Source organism: Calidris pugnax, unplaced genomic scaffold (genome assembly GCF_001431845.1).
Source record: "Calidris pugnax isolate Ruff unplaced genomic scaffold, ASM143184v1 scaffold215, whole genome shotgun sequence".
Lineage (NCBI taxonomy): Eukaryota > Metazoa > Chordata > Aves > Charadriiformes > Scolopacidae > Calidris > Calidris pugnax.
Window position 1 is genome coordinate 33,859 of NW_015090997.1, and position 14,811 is coordinate 48,669.

The 14,811-nt window shown below is 43.5% G+C and overlaps 1 protein-coding gene across 1 annotated transcript in view; it reads right to left on the reverse strand.

The window, feature by feature from the left end:
* Positions 1-14,811, reverse strand: part of SRGAP2 (SLIT-ROBO Rho GTPase activating protein 2) — a 121,964-nt gene that overhangs the window by 24,100 nt on the left and 83,053 nt on the right. The window contains exons 10-14 of the mRNA XM_014955456.1: positions 13,921-14,118; positions 7,741-7,825; positions 4,934-4,961; positions 2,925-2,955; positions 949-1,009 (exon numbers count right to left, since the gene is read on the reverse strand). Coding sequence (XP_014810942.1) covers positions 949-1,009; positions 2,925-2,955; positions 4,934-4,961; positions 7,741-7,825; positions 13,921-14,118 — 403 coding nt within the window. The remainder of the gene's footprint in view (positions 1-948; positions 1,010-2,924; positions 2,956-4,933; positions 4,962-7,740; positions 7,826-13,920; positions 14,119-14,811) is intronic.

Below are 14,811 nucleotides of genomic sequence, written 5' to 3' on the forward strand. Positions count from 1 at the left end.
TGGACTCGATGATCCCGAGGGTCTCTTCCAGCCTAGATGATTCTATGATTCTATGAAATCAGCTGAATCTGTTGGAAAAATCTTTCCGTTGGGGATCTGAGCTAAACCAGGAATAGGAGTCTAAAAACCAAAATGTCCTGCTGGCCCCGATTTGGTTCTCATTGCAAAGAGGTTTCAATGATTCTTCCAGCAAATGTCCAAGTATGGCCTTAATGAAGGATTATAGCACTGGGTTCTTCCAAGTGATGATGAGAATAGGACTCTAGATTATAGTTTCTAAAATGGTAATTAAACAAGGAAAATTAAACGGGACCTACTATCTGGCTCTGTGTCTTGGCTAATGAAGATAAATTCAACCTCTTTCTACATATGTTAATTAACAGCTGTTTCACATGCTACAAACAAATGATATCGATTAAAAATGAAAACAAATGACAATAAACATAGAAAATCTTTCACAGCATTCAAGGCTGTGAAGTTACCCTTTGAAACAGGTATAAATCATCTCATTGAGGCAATATGTAAGCAATTAATTCACTACTTGACCTCCTACATTCAAGTATTTTAAGTATCCCTCCTCCTCCTCTAGGAAGAGCAGGTTATTGTTGTCGAAGGCCACATTTCAGGGCTTAAAAAAAGGTGAGTGGAGATGAGGCATGAGGCATTTCTAAGGACGGGGACCTTATTTCACAAGAAACAAAGGGATACTGTTGGAAGAAGAACACTTGCAAGGTCAGTTATCTGCAATAACCATTTGGAAAAGCGATGAGACACACAACACCAACAATACAGCCAAAAAGTCGGCAATAGTTCCTTTGTATTGCACTCTCCAGGACTCCTCTGCACAAGCACCACGTCCTGAGCTACTCTGAACATTTTTCAGAAGGCTTCCATATCGTCCATCATTTTCTAGACACATCACAGGGCACTTTTTGTCCCTACACTCACCGTGTCTGCTAATGAAGCGGATGCAGCTCTCCACCACCAGGGGAATGGCTTGCGAGGAATCCTGCACAAAGACATTCAAACAAGAGCAGTCAGAACACACAATACTCTGCTCCCATGCACTTCCAGATGTGTTTACCTTCTGGACCGATTACCAAACATCTCAAATATGAGCTATTTCAGGCTTGCATCAAACTCCTATTTTGTCACAAACATTTAAAACAGCTCATCGGTACCCTACGGCCACCATGGAGGTACCTCTCTGCAGAACACTGTCTTCAGTCCAAACACAGAAAAAACTTCTGGATTGACCAGTTTCCAGCTTAAACAACGTTAATTGAAGCTTTCAGTATGGAAATAAGCCTTTCGACTTCCCGAGGCTCTGCTTCACAGCATCACAGATTACTTTTAAGACAAGTGAATCTCTGCCATGTCTGCAGTTATTCCTCCCGTTTTGGGGAACAGCAACCAAGCAAGAGAAGTGCTGCAGGTGCCCTAAGGTCAGATGCTGGTGGTTAAAACTACCACGTGATTAAAAACTTCCAAGTTTCTGTTTATGTATAGCTTTTTCTACAGCAGTTTTGGACAGCAATGCCTCTGATCCATATCAAAACGTTCACTTGTCAGGATGCTCGAGTATCGCACTACAGTCAGTTCAAAAAGATGACAGTCCTCTGCTCAAAAATATATAGAGATATATAAAAACCCAACAGTTCAACCCTTTTCCTAACTTGTTTAATGTTTTTCTTTGTTTTATTGAAGTGTCATAGAACTCGGTCATATAGTGACAATAATTTCTCTACTAATTAGCCCTAGCCAGTTAGAACTAGTTTCCTTTACACTGCACAGAACAACACCAAGCAATTAAGAACACTTCAGAGGCCATTCTGCTGCTCGGCTGCCCCCGAGGACATGCTTTATTAATCATCATCCAAACAGCATTATAACCCCCCCACTTATTTGTGAGTTTGACAGTAGGAACTCAGAGAAACACATATTCTGGGTCTCCAGCAGAGATTAAAACTCTCTGAGCACTTATGTTTTAAACTGTCAGGTCAGAATCAAAAGAACCCTTTAAAACCCCACACAAGTGATTTCATGTATGTTACTGTGAGCTGGGGATTCAGGGATTTAGGTTTCCAAATCAGAGACTCCATCAGTTCTACTTGAGCCAGAACATGCTTCTGAGACACCCCAAAAACGACTTGTGAAAATGGCAATCGAGACACATACGTATTTAATTTTCAGCATAGAAAAGGACTGTTTTTAGAGCATAAAAGAACACCAATTAAACTCAGAAAATGGGAAAGATTTGACTCTGCACATCAAACCCACACCTTGCTCTCTTACTTAATTTCCAATACAAAAAGATCCTAAAAACTACAAAGCAGCCCCCCAAGACAGACCGTATGAAATGAAATTCCAAGCCACATTTTGTCTTTACAGGATCAACATACAAATAGTTTGGTTCTTCTGCCATCTCAAAGAAACCCATTTTAGCTCATCAGACACTAAAAAGTAACAGATCATCCTCTGCATCCAGGGAGAAGAAGCAACTCTGTCGAAGTTGTTCTTACAAGGTGGCACCAGCAGCCAGCAGTTACTGGTTGAACAGCATTGCACTGGGACACCAGTGAAAATAAAGGGAAAGGGGACAAAGAAACAACAGCGTGAAACCCATAAACCAGGACTGTCCAGACTGCTCAAGGCTGCTTGGCATTTTTGGTTCCAGATTTGACAAAACAGAGTAAAATTACTTTTGAATTTTGTCGATGAAAACGGATCAAAGCTGTGGATCCATGTTTTACTGATTGAAGTCACTGAAGAGCAGCCACCAGTTCTGCTTCAGCAAGACTGAAAAGGTCCATATGAGAGAGAGATGGAAGAGTAAAAGCACTTCCCTGTTTTCCACCTGCCCTCCTCTTTGCAACCACACACCTATCCCTGCTTTGGTACTTAAGGAAATGTTTATTAATTACCTGCTTCCGTATGGTGGAGCTGCGCCGGCCGCTGGGGAGATCAGAACCACCCGTCGGTGCAGGAGGGAAAAACAGAACAGAAAAGTCAAGATAATCCTCTACAATCACCATCCTCCTTAATTCAGCGTTCCAAACCATGCGTATTTTGGAGAAGGGAAGGAGCCAAAGATACAAGTCCATCATAACGACTTAGTCTCATTCAATTTACGGGACCTCAGAAAGATTTTTAAGTGACTTTAAATCACTAAAAACCTGAACTTGACACGAGGGAGTCCCCTGCTTTGACAAAAGATTGCCCTTGACATTTTAATTCCGACCATATGGGGATCTGTCATATCGGGCTCCCGGTTCGAGATGAAGGTTGTTATAAATTCCACATCCCCGTTCCCTGAAAGAGCCCACTCCAGAGAGGGGAGAGCTGGGTGGGAGCATCCCACTGTGCTGTAACAGCAGCCATCCTGGAGGCTTTAGTCCAGTTTTTGATAAGACTTCAAACAAATAACTAACAAAACGCCCTCAAACACCAGCACACACTGGCCAGGCTAAGCCTCTCCAGTATAAACCCTGATGGTCTCATTTATTTATGTTGGTAGACATTAAATGTAGAAAAATAGGAAAAAGCCTGGCTTTGCTGGGATTTTTCTCCCCTCAAAATTTATTACTGGGGTTTAAAATTCCTATAGTTTCTTGTAAAAATGAAGCATGAGAGATAACAGTAGCGAGGCCCTAATGTATCATTCAAGCCAAGTCCCTGCTAGGGCAGATGGCTGCTGAATTATAAATAAGGTGATTAGAACTGTGATTTTTAAAAAGACTGTACAATGTGTTAATTCAGAGGAAATTCCTTTTATAAAAATCAAAAACACTGAATGAAAAAAAAAAAAAAAAAAAAAAGAAATCAGATTCCACGGGCTGTCACAGACAATAAGGTCTATTTAAACTATTAGCAGTAATGATTCTTTGATATTTAAAATTGTTTCGTGATGAATAATATTTTATTATTACAGATGTCAGGCTCTAATTAGGACCTGTCAGCTTTGCTTTGCTGTAAGGAATGTGAAAAGTAGTAATGACTCCGGATCAGCAGTAATCACCTGCCTTTTGTGAACAGGCAGGATGATGCACAGCCCCTGCCCCGGCTCCTCGTGCCCAGCGGAGCCCCAGAATCCATCAACTTGGAGATGGAGATTTGTTACGTTTTATAAAAACCCCATCAGGAGAAGCTTAGTTATGGTTCCGTGATGGGTCCTAATTAAAAATGAAAAGTTTATTTTATTCTCCACGAGCTCCTCAATCCAGCCCCGCGGCTCCGCAGGGAGCGTCAACGGGAGGAAGAGTTTCCCAATTTACGTTCCTCCAGCCCCAAAAACACCAACCACGCGGATAAACCCTGGGGAGCCACGGACCCACCTCCCTCACAGAAATACCAACGGGTTTGTAAAAATCTTAGTTTGAAGAACACTTCTCTGGGTGACAGTTTCTCACATCAAAAATCAGCTGCTCACACCTGCCTGCCCCCTTCCTCATCCGGATTAAACACCCTGGGGCAAGAAAAAGTACACGACCTCCATGTATATTTTTAATTTATTTTTTTTCCTCCTTTGGTTATTTTTAACCCCAATCCATTTCCCAGCCTGCTGGGACAAGTGGCCCTGCCAGCAGGGGTATGGTCACAATTTGGTGGCAGCGTAGGGCAGCAGGGAGCACGGAGAGGAGTCTGAGCAGGACCAGCATCAAAAGAAATACTCATTCCTCAGCTGCCAGAGGCTACTAAACAGAGGTATGAGCTCTATACACATATCTATATGCATAAGCTATACCTTGCACTGATGGAGGTAACAGAGATGGCATTTAAAGTCATATTAACCAGCAGGAATTTACTCATATATTAGCTAAATGAGTATCTTTTTCTAACAGACACATATAGAGGGCTGGTAACTGCTCTAGGATGGCAGTGACCAATTTGCAACAGATTTTCCTTAAAAAAAGATCCCCTGAGCCACACCTACCTGGCGAGGGAGCAGTCTGTCCGCTGACCTGTTGAGAGGACAAAAAAAATACAGCATTAGGAGAGAGGAACGGGGAAACACTTCTAATGGCTTTGCAAAGGCAGTTTTAGGAGGAGATGGAGTAGAAAAATCCAGGGGAGAGGGAGGGGGCAGCTCTGGGGTGGGGGTTGCCCCCCCCTGGGGAACCCACCGAAGCCCATCTCCACCACAGTCAACCAGGAAATCCAGCAAAGAGCTCAGGCTGCCCGAGGACTCATCCTTTGGAAAGTATTGTTTTTGAAAACGAGCTCCCTGTGCATTCTATAATTGTTGATTTCTGCTGCCAAAAAACTGGGCTTGTCAACCCCTCCCCTCCCTCCCCCTCCCCGGGGAGCTGGTGGGGCCAGAGATTATACTTTATAAAGCCACTTAGTAAGACTGAAAACATCTCGTGGATTTGTTAGCCCACAGAGCGAATGTGCTGGCATTAAGCTAATTTTAGGGAGGCAGACGTTTAATGATATTTTCCACAAATATATTTATAAAAAAAAAACCAAACAAAAACCAACCCATTCCATTGACTTGCACTGAGTTTGCAAGGCAGCGGCCAAGCGAACGGCTGGAGTAACGAGGAGTAAGAGAGACAAAAAAAAAACCCTACTATGTGCCTCTGGGAATTGTGGAGGCCAGATCTTTCCCTGGTAGAGATCATCATCAGTGAAGCCACACTGATTTCCACCAGCTGAAAATCCACCTTCCCTACAGTTGCCTTCCTGCTCCCGGGGAGAGGGAAGAATGAACGAGGGAAACATCTAATTGCTGATGGCTGACAATTAGTCGAACACATCTCGATAGCCACTTTCCTCTCCCCACGTAAAGCCAAAACAGTGCATAATTTACATGAAAATGTTATTCCGGAGCAGAATTTCCAGCCATCTGTCCCATTTTCATCATAGAATATTCATATATATAAATTACACGGCTGTGGCAACATCAAGGGGCTCCTACATTAGGGTGACAAATGTGTACAGTAGGCGGGGACGTAATTACTCGTAGATAGGAAGACTCGCTGCTATTTTTATTACTGGAACTTGTCATCTTTAGATTAAGGTAATTTGCAAGAGGACTAATAAATGTCACCTGAGGATGGGGCAAAGAAGAATAAAAATCGTTAACAAAACCATGGATTTCCCAGGGACTGAAGACACGCAGCCGAACGCACATTTTTTCAGTCAAGCTTCTAACCACGCCCCGGGGACTTGTGAAAGGAATTTTATTTGCCCATTTCCCAATTAAGTGACATTTTATGGATAAGTCTAGGCACGGTCCCCAGTTTGTACCATGAACCTGCAGCTAATGTGCTTTTGGAGGCGAAACGCACCTCCCTTTCTCAGCTCTTTTTGATCTCACAGATGACAAAAGTGATTTTTGATTATTTTTTTTTTCCCTCCCCGAAGCTGCTGGAGCTCGCCCTGACCCACACTGGGACCTTTCAACGGAGAGACTAAGCAAGCTCTGGGTTGTGAAGAAAACAGAAGCAGCCTTTAAATCTACATAGCAATACAGAAATCGCATTTAATTTCCTCTTTTTTTCCCCCTCCTCCCCAGCTGGAGCCGGGCTCGGGGGGCAGGCAGGTTAAGGGGAAATAGGTCTGGGTATGCAGGGGTCAGCGGTGACCCAGGGATGGGATTAGTCACAGGGGCAGCACGGGTGTCACTTGGAGATATTTAGAGGCTGAAGAAAAATACCCCGAGGACACAGATCTGTGCCCCGGCCTTTCTGCAGGCCAGCTGAAGAGACCAGCAACTTCAAACAATAAACCACAAAACGACGACGACGGTCCCTCCTCACCTTCTAGTGGTTTTGGGCCTGATAAACATGAAACTCTTAATTACTGGAGCAATAAGTATTTTATTTTTATGGTGCATTTTCGAACTGAAAGCGAAGCACTTCAAAGACCACCTGCTGTTTTAAGTTTTCATTCCGAAGATTTGCACACCATAAACTGTGGGGAGCCCAGTTAAGTTACACATCAAACCCCGAGCCCTGCTCCAACGGATAAACCCGGCGACCAGTCAAGCCATTTTTTTTTTTTGCCCTGACATTTAGACTCTTAAAACCTTCTCCTCTGCAAATAGGAGGCAGAGAGGTTTCTATGGAAACTTGGATGCATAGTTTAAGCGTGTTTGGCCAACAGGATTTGCCCATACCATGAAGGGAAAGAAATCTTCCTTTGTTCTGACACTAACAGCAAATGCATATTCAGCTCTGGCTGCCCCCTGACGAATGCCCTCTGGACAGGCAACATATTTGACATGCTCTGAAATTTGTTTGTTATTCTCCCAATAAAAGCCCGTGCCCACGTAGGTGAACGCTATCCAGACCATAGCATGGTCTAAATTGGACCTCAGAGGTGAGAAGAAGCTGAACTACCACAAAAATGAAACTTCTGACCTGCCTAACAAGGCAACACTTCTCAACTCATCAGGAAACTGTAAATCACAAGGTTTGCCCCAATACAGATTATTAAGTGCGAAGCAGAAAGTGTGTGTATGGAAGAGGGCAGGACGAAGGCCTGGGCATATGCTTTACTTTAACAAATAAGCAACACACATTAGTGATTCGTTAAGTATTTTCCATTCATCATTAATCAAGCAGCCATGGAGGTCATTTGGCTTCTCCCATCATTGCAGAGCGGAAAAATAAATTCATAAAACATGAGGGTGTCCACTTTGTACCAGCAATCCCCGACCCTCACACTCAGCTGCCTAATCCCATCAGTGCAAGAGCCTGGCTAAGGGCAGAGAGGAGAGGGCACCACACTCACTTTCTCCCAGGGTCTTCTGCAGAAGGTCGTGTTTGGCCTGGAGCTTTGTTATCAGGTTCCTGCCTTCCAGATACTCCTTCATTTTCTGTGAGGGAGGGAAAAAACCAAGATGGTGAGCGGACAATTCATTTCCTTGATTGCTTCTTTAGGTTACTGGGTTCTGAAGAACAGAACGATACTGAAATTTAGGGTGCAAAGGATGAACCAAGTCCTCCTGGCTTATCTATCCAGGCAAATGTGAAGCTGGGTCCCCGCGTATTTGCGGCGCCATTTCCATTGTTTCCCCATGGAATCAGCTCAATGTTTGGCATCTTTGAAGAGATGTGAGGAGCTGTCATTCCTCTCCTCTCCAGACAGCCTGAGATGGAAATGCACTTCCCTCGCGCGTCACAGGCAACTGAATGAGCAATCTGTTTTAACAAACTAAAAGGCTGCTTCTGTGCTTATTCTCTCACTTAACCTCTCTCACCCCACTTTACTTGTCAAATAGTGCCTCTGCCTCCACGCTGGATGATACACAGGGTTGCAGGGGGGGGGCACGGGACAAAACAAATAAAGATATTCTTTCAGTTCAGATTTGTTCTCTCGGTGAAGCATTATACAATCACGCAGTCGGTTTTCCCACTTCTTTCTGATTTTTCACAGCTCCACAAACGCTAGTTTTTTACAGCTCTTTCATCTCTTACTTTGCAGTTGAGAGCAGCGTTATTTATCTGCCCTCACTGCAGCACACAGAATACTCTCCTCTAGAGCAGCCAGCCACATTATAATTAGGATGTATTTACACTCAAAAATACATAAATAGCACATAACTCTTCAAATATCACAGACCATTCTTTAGAATCATGAGATATTTTAAAAATTCTGCTAGCGAGATGAACACAAAGGAAGCATTCTCATTTAATAACACAATATTCCTGTTCCTGCCTTCAGCTTTCCCCAATTCTATCCACTTCTTTCCAGTATTGCCAAATTAGACTGCAAATCCTTAAGGTGAAAAACCAGTATTTTAGCTAAGGGAGTGCCTGGACCCTGCTTGTCCTCTGCAGGTCATGGCAATGGCAGCCTCATGCAAGATGTGAAGAACCAAGAAGCAATATATACACCCACATGGGTAGTACCTGGGGGGGAAACCTTCCAGAAACCAAGGATGCTGCCCCGGGGGGGCTCTCCCGCAGCGATGTGCACCCACACACAGCCAAAAACAGGCTGGGCTGGGGCTTTAATTAAGTGCCACAGGTCTGGTGTTTTATGTCCCTTTGGCTGACAACATTGGAAAAAAAATTTCACAAGAATTAAGTCCCTTTGGGGAGTCTCAGAACTCCCCGCTTCCTATACTAATTCTGCAAATTTTTGTTGTTGTTTTAGAAGCAAACAGGAAGCCTGATCACTGTGGCCAAAAAAAAAAGATCAAACATATTTTTTGGAATCTCCTTGCAGAATCTGTTCACCAAGCACCAGCTATGTGTTTTACTCAATCAGTTAAATTTTCGCATCAAATTTTGACAGAAGAAAACAGGAAGAGTGTAAGATGTGAAAATAAGCAGAGAATTTGAAGTGGGGATTTTGAGGATAAATCTGGTTCTGGGAGGTGCCGAGCTCCCGTCTCGAAGTCAGGATGAGGAGGAGAGACAGAAGGACTAGAAGGCTCAGCTCCAAGTGCCTCAAACAGAAGCTTAAAGATCAGTAAATCAACTCGATTCGGGAGGGAGTCCAGTTTCCCTTTGAAGCAGACATAAAACTCCAGCTCAGGTAACTGGTGGCCACGGCATGGGATGAGGCACACTGCTGGTACCCCCACCTCTGCTGCTGGAGGAGTTTGCCACCCTCACATCAGGACCATGTCTCCCCCCAGACAGGTACCAGGGACTGTTTTAAAGCAGAAAAAGAGAAGGTTTCCATCCAGTGCAGAATGAGGTGCATTCTTTCTATTTCCTCATGCTTGACATTCTGTACCCTGCCTGTTACCAGTACGCTTATGAAAAAATAACTAATTTCAAAATAAAGCTGCAGGCTTTTTTCTTCTTTTTTTTTTGTTCCCAATGAATTACAAAGATCCACTAGCATTTGATTTCTGGCTTAATAAAAGCTATTAAAAAAGAAAAACAAGTCAAAGTATGGGAGAACTCCTAAGGATTTCCCTTCTGGCAGGGCCCAGCTGGAGTCAGACTTGGCACAAGCTGACACAAAGCTTTAGAAACGGCCCCAGGTCACATTATTTCCAGAGTGTAAAAATTCAGAGGTGAAGATCCGTTGTCAGCCAGAGAGGGTGAGCATTTTGCACCCACCATCTTCCTTCAAAAACCATGCAACATTGACACCCTCTCTAAGCCCATTCCAGTATTTTTCCAGCAAGAACCAGTTGCAGGGGCCACACACAACAAAGCCCAACGTGAATTAGACCACACCTGCCTGCCTTGTGGGAAAGGAGATTTTAGGCTTTTGAGGAGATAAAGAAAAGCAGTTTCTGTCGCTGTCCCACATCCTTAACTGCCTCCAATCTGCAAAGCTCAGCAGTTTTCCTCCCTCTTTCCCCCCGCCCCCTCAAGAATGACTTCAAACAAGGCACTGGATTGAAGGAGGGGGTGAAGCAGATCCCTGTGCCCTGGCAATGGGTAACAGCGGCACATTGACACAACCAGCACGGCGTCTCCAGAGGACTGATTAGCAGGGGAACCTTATATAACACTTACCCATCTCTAAGGGGCTGGCTAATAATAAATTACAGAAGGTTTCCATCCAGTGCAGAATGAGGTGCATTCTTTCTATTTCCTCATGCTTGACATTCTGTACCCTGCCTGTTACCAGTACGCTTATGAAAAAATAACTAATTTCAAAATAAAGCTTCAGGCTTTTTTCTTCTTTTTTTTTTTTGTTCCCAATGAATTACAAAGATCCACTAGCATTTGATTTCTGGCTTAATAAAAACCATTAAAAAAGAAAAAACAAGTCAAACTATGGGAGAACTCCTAAGGATTTCCCTTCTGGCAGGGCACAGCTGGAGTCAGACTTGGCACAAGCTGACACAAAGCTTTAGAAACAGCCCAAAGCTTCAGGCTTTTTTCTTCTTTTTTTTTTTTGTTCCCAATGAATTACAAAGATCCACTAGCATTTGATTTCTGGCTTAATAAAAGCTATTAAAAAAGAAAAACAAGTCAAAGTATGGGAGAACTCCTAAGGATTTCCCTTCTGGCAGGGCCCAGCTGGAGTCAGACTTGGCACAAGCTGACACAAAGCTTTAGAAACGGCCCCAGGTCACATTATTTCCAGAGTGTAAAAATTCAGAGGTGAAGATCCGTTGTCAGCCAGAGAGGGTGAGCATTTTGCACCCACCATCTTCCTTCAAAAACCATGCAACATTGACACCCTCTCTAAGCCCATTCCAGTATTTTTCCAGCAAGAACCAGTTGCAGGGGCCACACACAACAAAGCCCAGCGTGAATTAGACCACACCTGCCTGCCTTGTGGGAAAGGAGATTTTAGGCTTTTGAGGAGATAAAGAAAAGCAGTTTCTGTCGCTGTCCCACATCCTTAACTGCCTCCAATCTGCAAAGCTCAGCAGTTTTCCTCCCTCCTCCCCTCCACCCCCCCAAGAATGACTTCAAACAAGGCACTGGATTGAAGGAGGGGGTGAAGCAGATCCCTGTGCCCTGGCGCCGGGACACGGGAACAGCAGCACATTGACACAACCAGCACGGCGTCTCCAGAGGACTGATTAGCAGGGGAACCTTATATAACACTTACCCATCTCTAAGGGGCTGGCTAATAATAAATTACATTAATTTTTAAAGCATTTCACAGAACGAGCGCTGTAGCGCGTTTTAATCCTTCCAGAGGAAAAAAAAAATAACATTTTGACTAAGAGCTAACAGAGGACTGATTAGCAGGGGAACCTTATATAACACTTACCCATCTCTAAGGGGCTGGCTAATAATAAATTACATTAATTTTTAAAGCATTTCACAGAATGAGCACTGTAGCGCGTTTTAATCTTTCCAGAGGAAAAAAAAATAACATTTTGACTAAGAGCTAATTTCCCCCCGCCCCCTCAAGAATGACTTCAAACAAGGCACTGGATTGAAGGAGGGGGTGAAGCAGATCCCTGTGCCCTGGCAATGGGTAACAGCGGCACATTGACACAACCAGCACGGCGTCTCCAGAGGACTGATTAGCAGGGGAACCTTATATAACACTTACCCATCTCTAAGGGGCTGGCTAATAATAAATTACATTAATTTTTAAAGCATTTCACAGAATGAGCACTGTAGCGCGTTTTAATCTTTCCAGAGGAAAAAAAAATAACATTTTGACTAAGAGCTAAAATTATCCCGTTTTCGAGGTAAGAAAACTCAAATCACTCGTTCTCCTTTTCACTTCTCAGGTGGGGCGGGGTGCCAGCTGTCTGACAATCAGGGGTGTGATCTCAGCACTGGCAGCATCCTCACACTGCTGCTGCCTGGGGAGCAGGAGTGTAGCCATGGCAGCGGCGGTACCCATCCCTGCATCCCCGCATCCCCACATCCCTGCATCCCCACATCCCTGCATCCCCACATCCCTGCATCCCCACATCCCTGCTCGCTCGCTGCGAACCCAGTCCTCAGTCCTACGCTCTCCACTGACACGGGGAAGCTTAAGCTTCTATTTCCAATACAAATCTTCCTTCAAAGCCCTAAAAACCAGAGCCATCGCGGCACCAGCGCGTAATGATCTGCCTCTAGTGGAAACACAGCTTCTATCAGCACAGAGATACTACACTCAGCACTCCTGCCATTAAATTCCCCTGGTGGCATTGCTGTATTTACCTAAGAGCTCTGCCGAGCTAAAAATGCAGTGTGTGGAATTTCCAACTTGAGCTATATAGTAAGACAGAATACCCTTTCAAATTAGTATTTTTCTTTCCGTTCAGCATTTAGCACGTCTTAAGGTGGGGATTTAAATCTCTGCTCTGCACTGCATTTTCTCCTTACACAAAGAAGGCCTCGCCCATGTCGCTGCACAGCTCTGGCCTCACTCAATAACCATCCAAGCATCTTCTCCTACACTGAAAAACCCTGCTCCTTACAGATTCAAAGCTTGAAATCCTTATAAAGGATATTTATAAGTCCGGTCAATAGCAGATCAATCAAGCATCTGATTAGGCTGGTCAAAGAGGGTCTCTGTGGAACAGCTCGGAGCTGGTGGTTATTTCACCCCTCCTGTGCAGGAGGTGACAGATCCCACCTCGCTGGGACCTCACTGCTCTGCAGCAGGACACCAACATGATGAAACCGAAAAATAGCACATCCAAATAAAGTCCTGGGTCTGGTCTCCTATTTGAACTTACAATAGTCCCTCTCTAGAGAGGGAACACTTAAGAGTTCTATTAAAAAAAAAAATCATTTTTCCAGTTTCATAACCCTGGGCAGGGTGGTCAAGCCTTTCTCAATTGAATGGGTTTCTCCACCCGCTTTTCTCAATAGCCAGTTTCACCTTCTACAAAGGCTTTTTAATTTTTCTTAAGTCAAGGCCTGCCAGAACCCACCCTGCCAGCTGGTGTAATTTCCACAAACTTCAGACTTTTAATCAGCAACACCATTCTTGGAAGAAGAATGTAAAGGGCAGTACATATAGCAAATGATGCCCAAAGGAATGCAAAGTAAGTGGGATAAGAGGTGTGCTTTTCGTATGCTATTTTGAAATGTTTTTCAAATGGAAGTGGATCCAACAGCTTAACATAAATCTAATTTAGGAAAAAAACATACAGTCTGGTATGAAATTCAATACAAAAAGCTCTTAGCATCTTGTAAAAATGCATTGACACAATTAAAAGCTTATGTGAGCTGAAATTGCAAGATGATAATAACAAGAAATCAAAGAGCTAAACATTCTCTTAGTCTGCACTGTTTTTGAAAATTGATATTTACAAGCTATTAAGTTCTTTCTCAGACAATTCCTTTTTAGACGCAGAAGAAATCAAATTTTACACAATTTATTCACAGACTAAGTTTGCATCAACAAAGGTATCCCAATATATTTGTAAAGAATGCAAAGCACCCGTTTTTAAAAGCTAATATGCTTATTCTGCTTGTCCAAAATCAATTACAGAAGCGTTTTTGTAAGATGATAGCCTCATCTGGCATTCTCTTGTGAGTATAATTCTAAATACATCGTTTGTGCTCCTACTGAACATGAACTCCTTACTGTGAAGTAGAACTGCTCCGTCTCCTGCTGGTTGGCCCGTCTCTTGGCGATGCTGGGTTTGCTCATGAACGTTTCTGAGACGGTGGATTTGACAGACTCCATGGAGTTGCTGTACTGAAAGCAGTCGGAGACATCAAAGTCCTCTATCGTCACTATGTCCTGGATTGTCTGGAGAGTAGCTTCCATAGTCTTCTTCACCTGGCCAGCAAGAATGAGAGTACTTAAAAAATGAAGATAGTATATCATAAGTAAAAACAGCGGTGTAAGTCCCCTGGAGCACGTTACTAATAAATAGATATTACTGGTTTCATGTCCCCTGTTTTGCTCGTTACCAGCACAGTCCATGTAAGCAAAGGGCTGGCAGCACTCAGAACCTGCCAGGGGTGGGAAAACCCCTGTAATCTCACAGGCTGGGATGAGGAGATGTAAGGAAATTTACCCTCAAAGCAAAGAGTGCTGCAACAAAGCTCTTATAATCATCTTCTGTAACTACATCTACTCAGCATCAAAGATAGACATTAAAAACAGGACTTCGTGGCACTGTCAATTTTCACTGAAGGCCAGAATCAACTTCTTAGACATAAAGGAGTTGCAAATTTTGCCCAAGGAAGATTTAAAAAATGCCTGAACACAGAGATGCAGATTAAGTATTTTAACCCATTCCCAAACGAATGCCATTGATCTAGTCTTCTCCTCTTAGCTGGCCAATTAAACAAAAATTAGCTCTTACCTTAAGTTATGGAAATTCACTGTCTTCACTTTATATTCCCCTTTTTCTATTAGCTATTCAAATACAGCTTTTGCAACACAGCCAGTCCTATCAGCTTGAGGATGGGAAAAGAGACACAGGGGGGTATTTTAAGGATGCTCTCCGTGCACCCAGTTGTCACA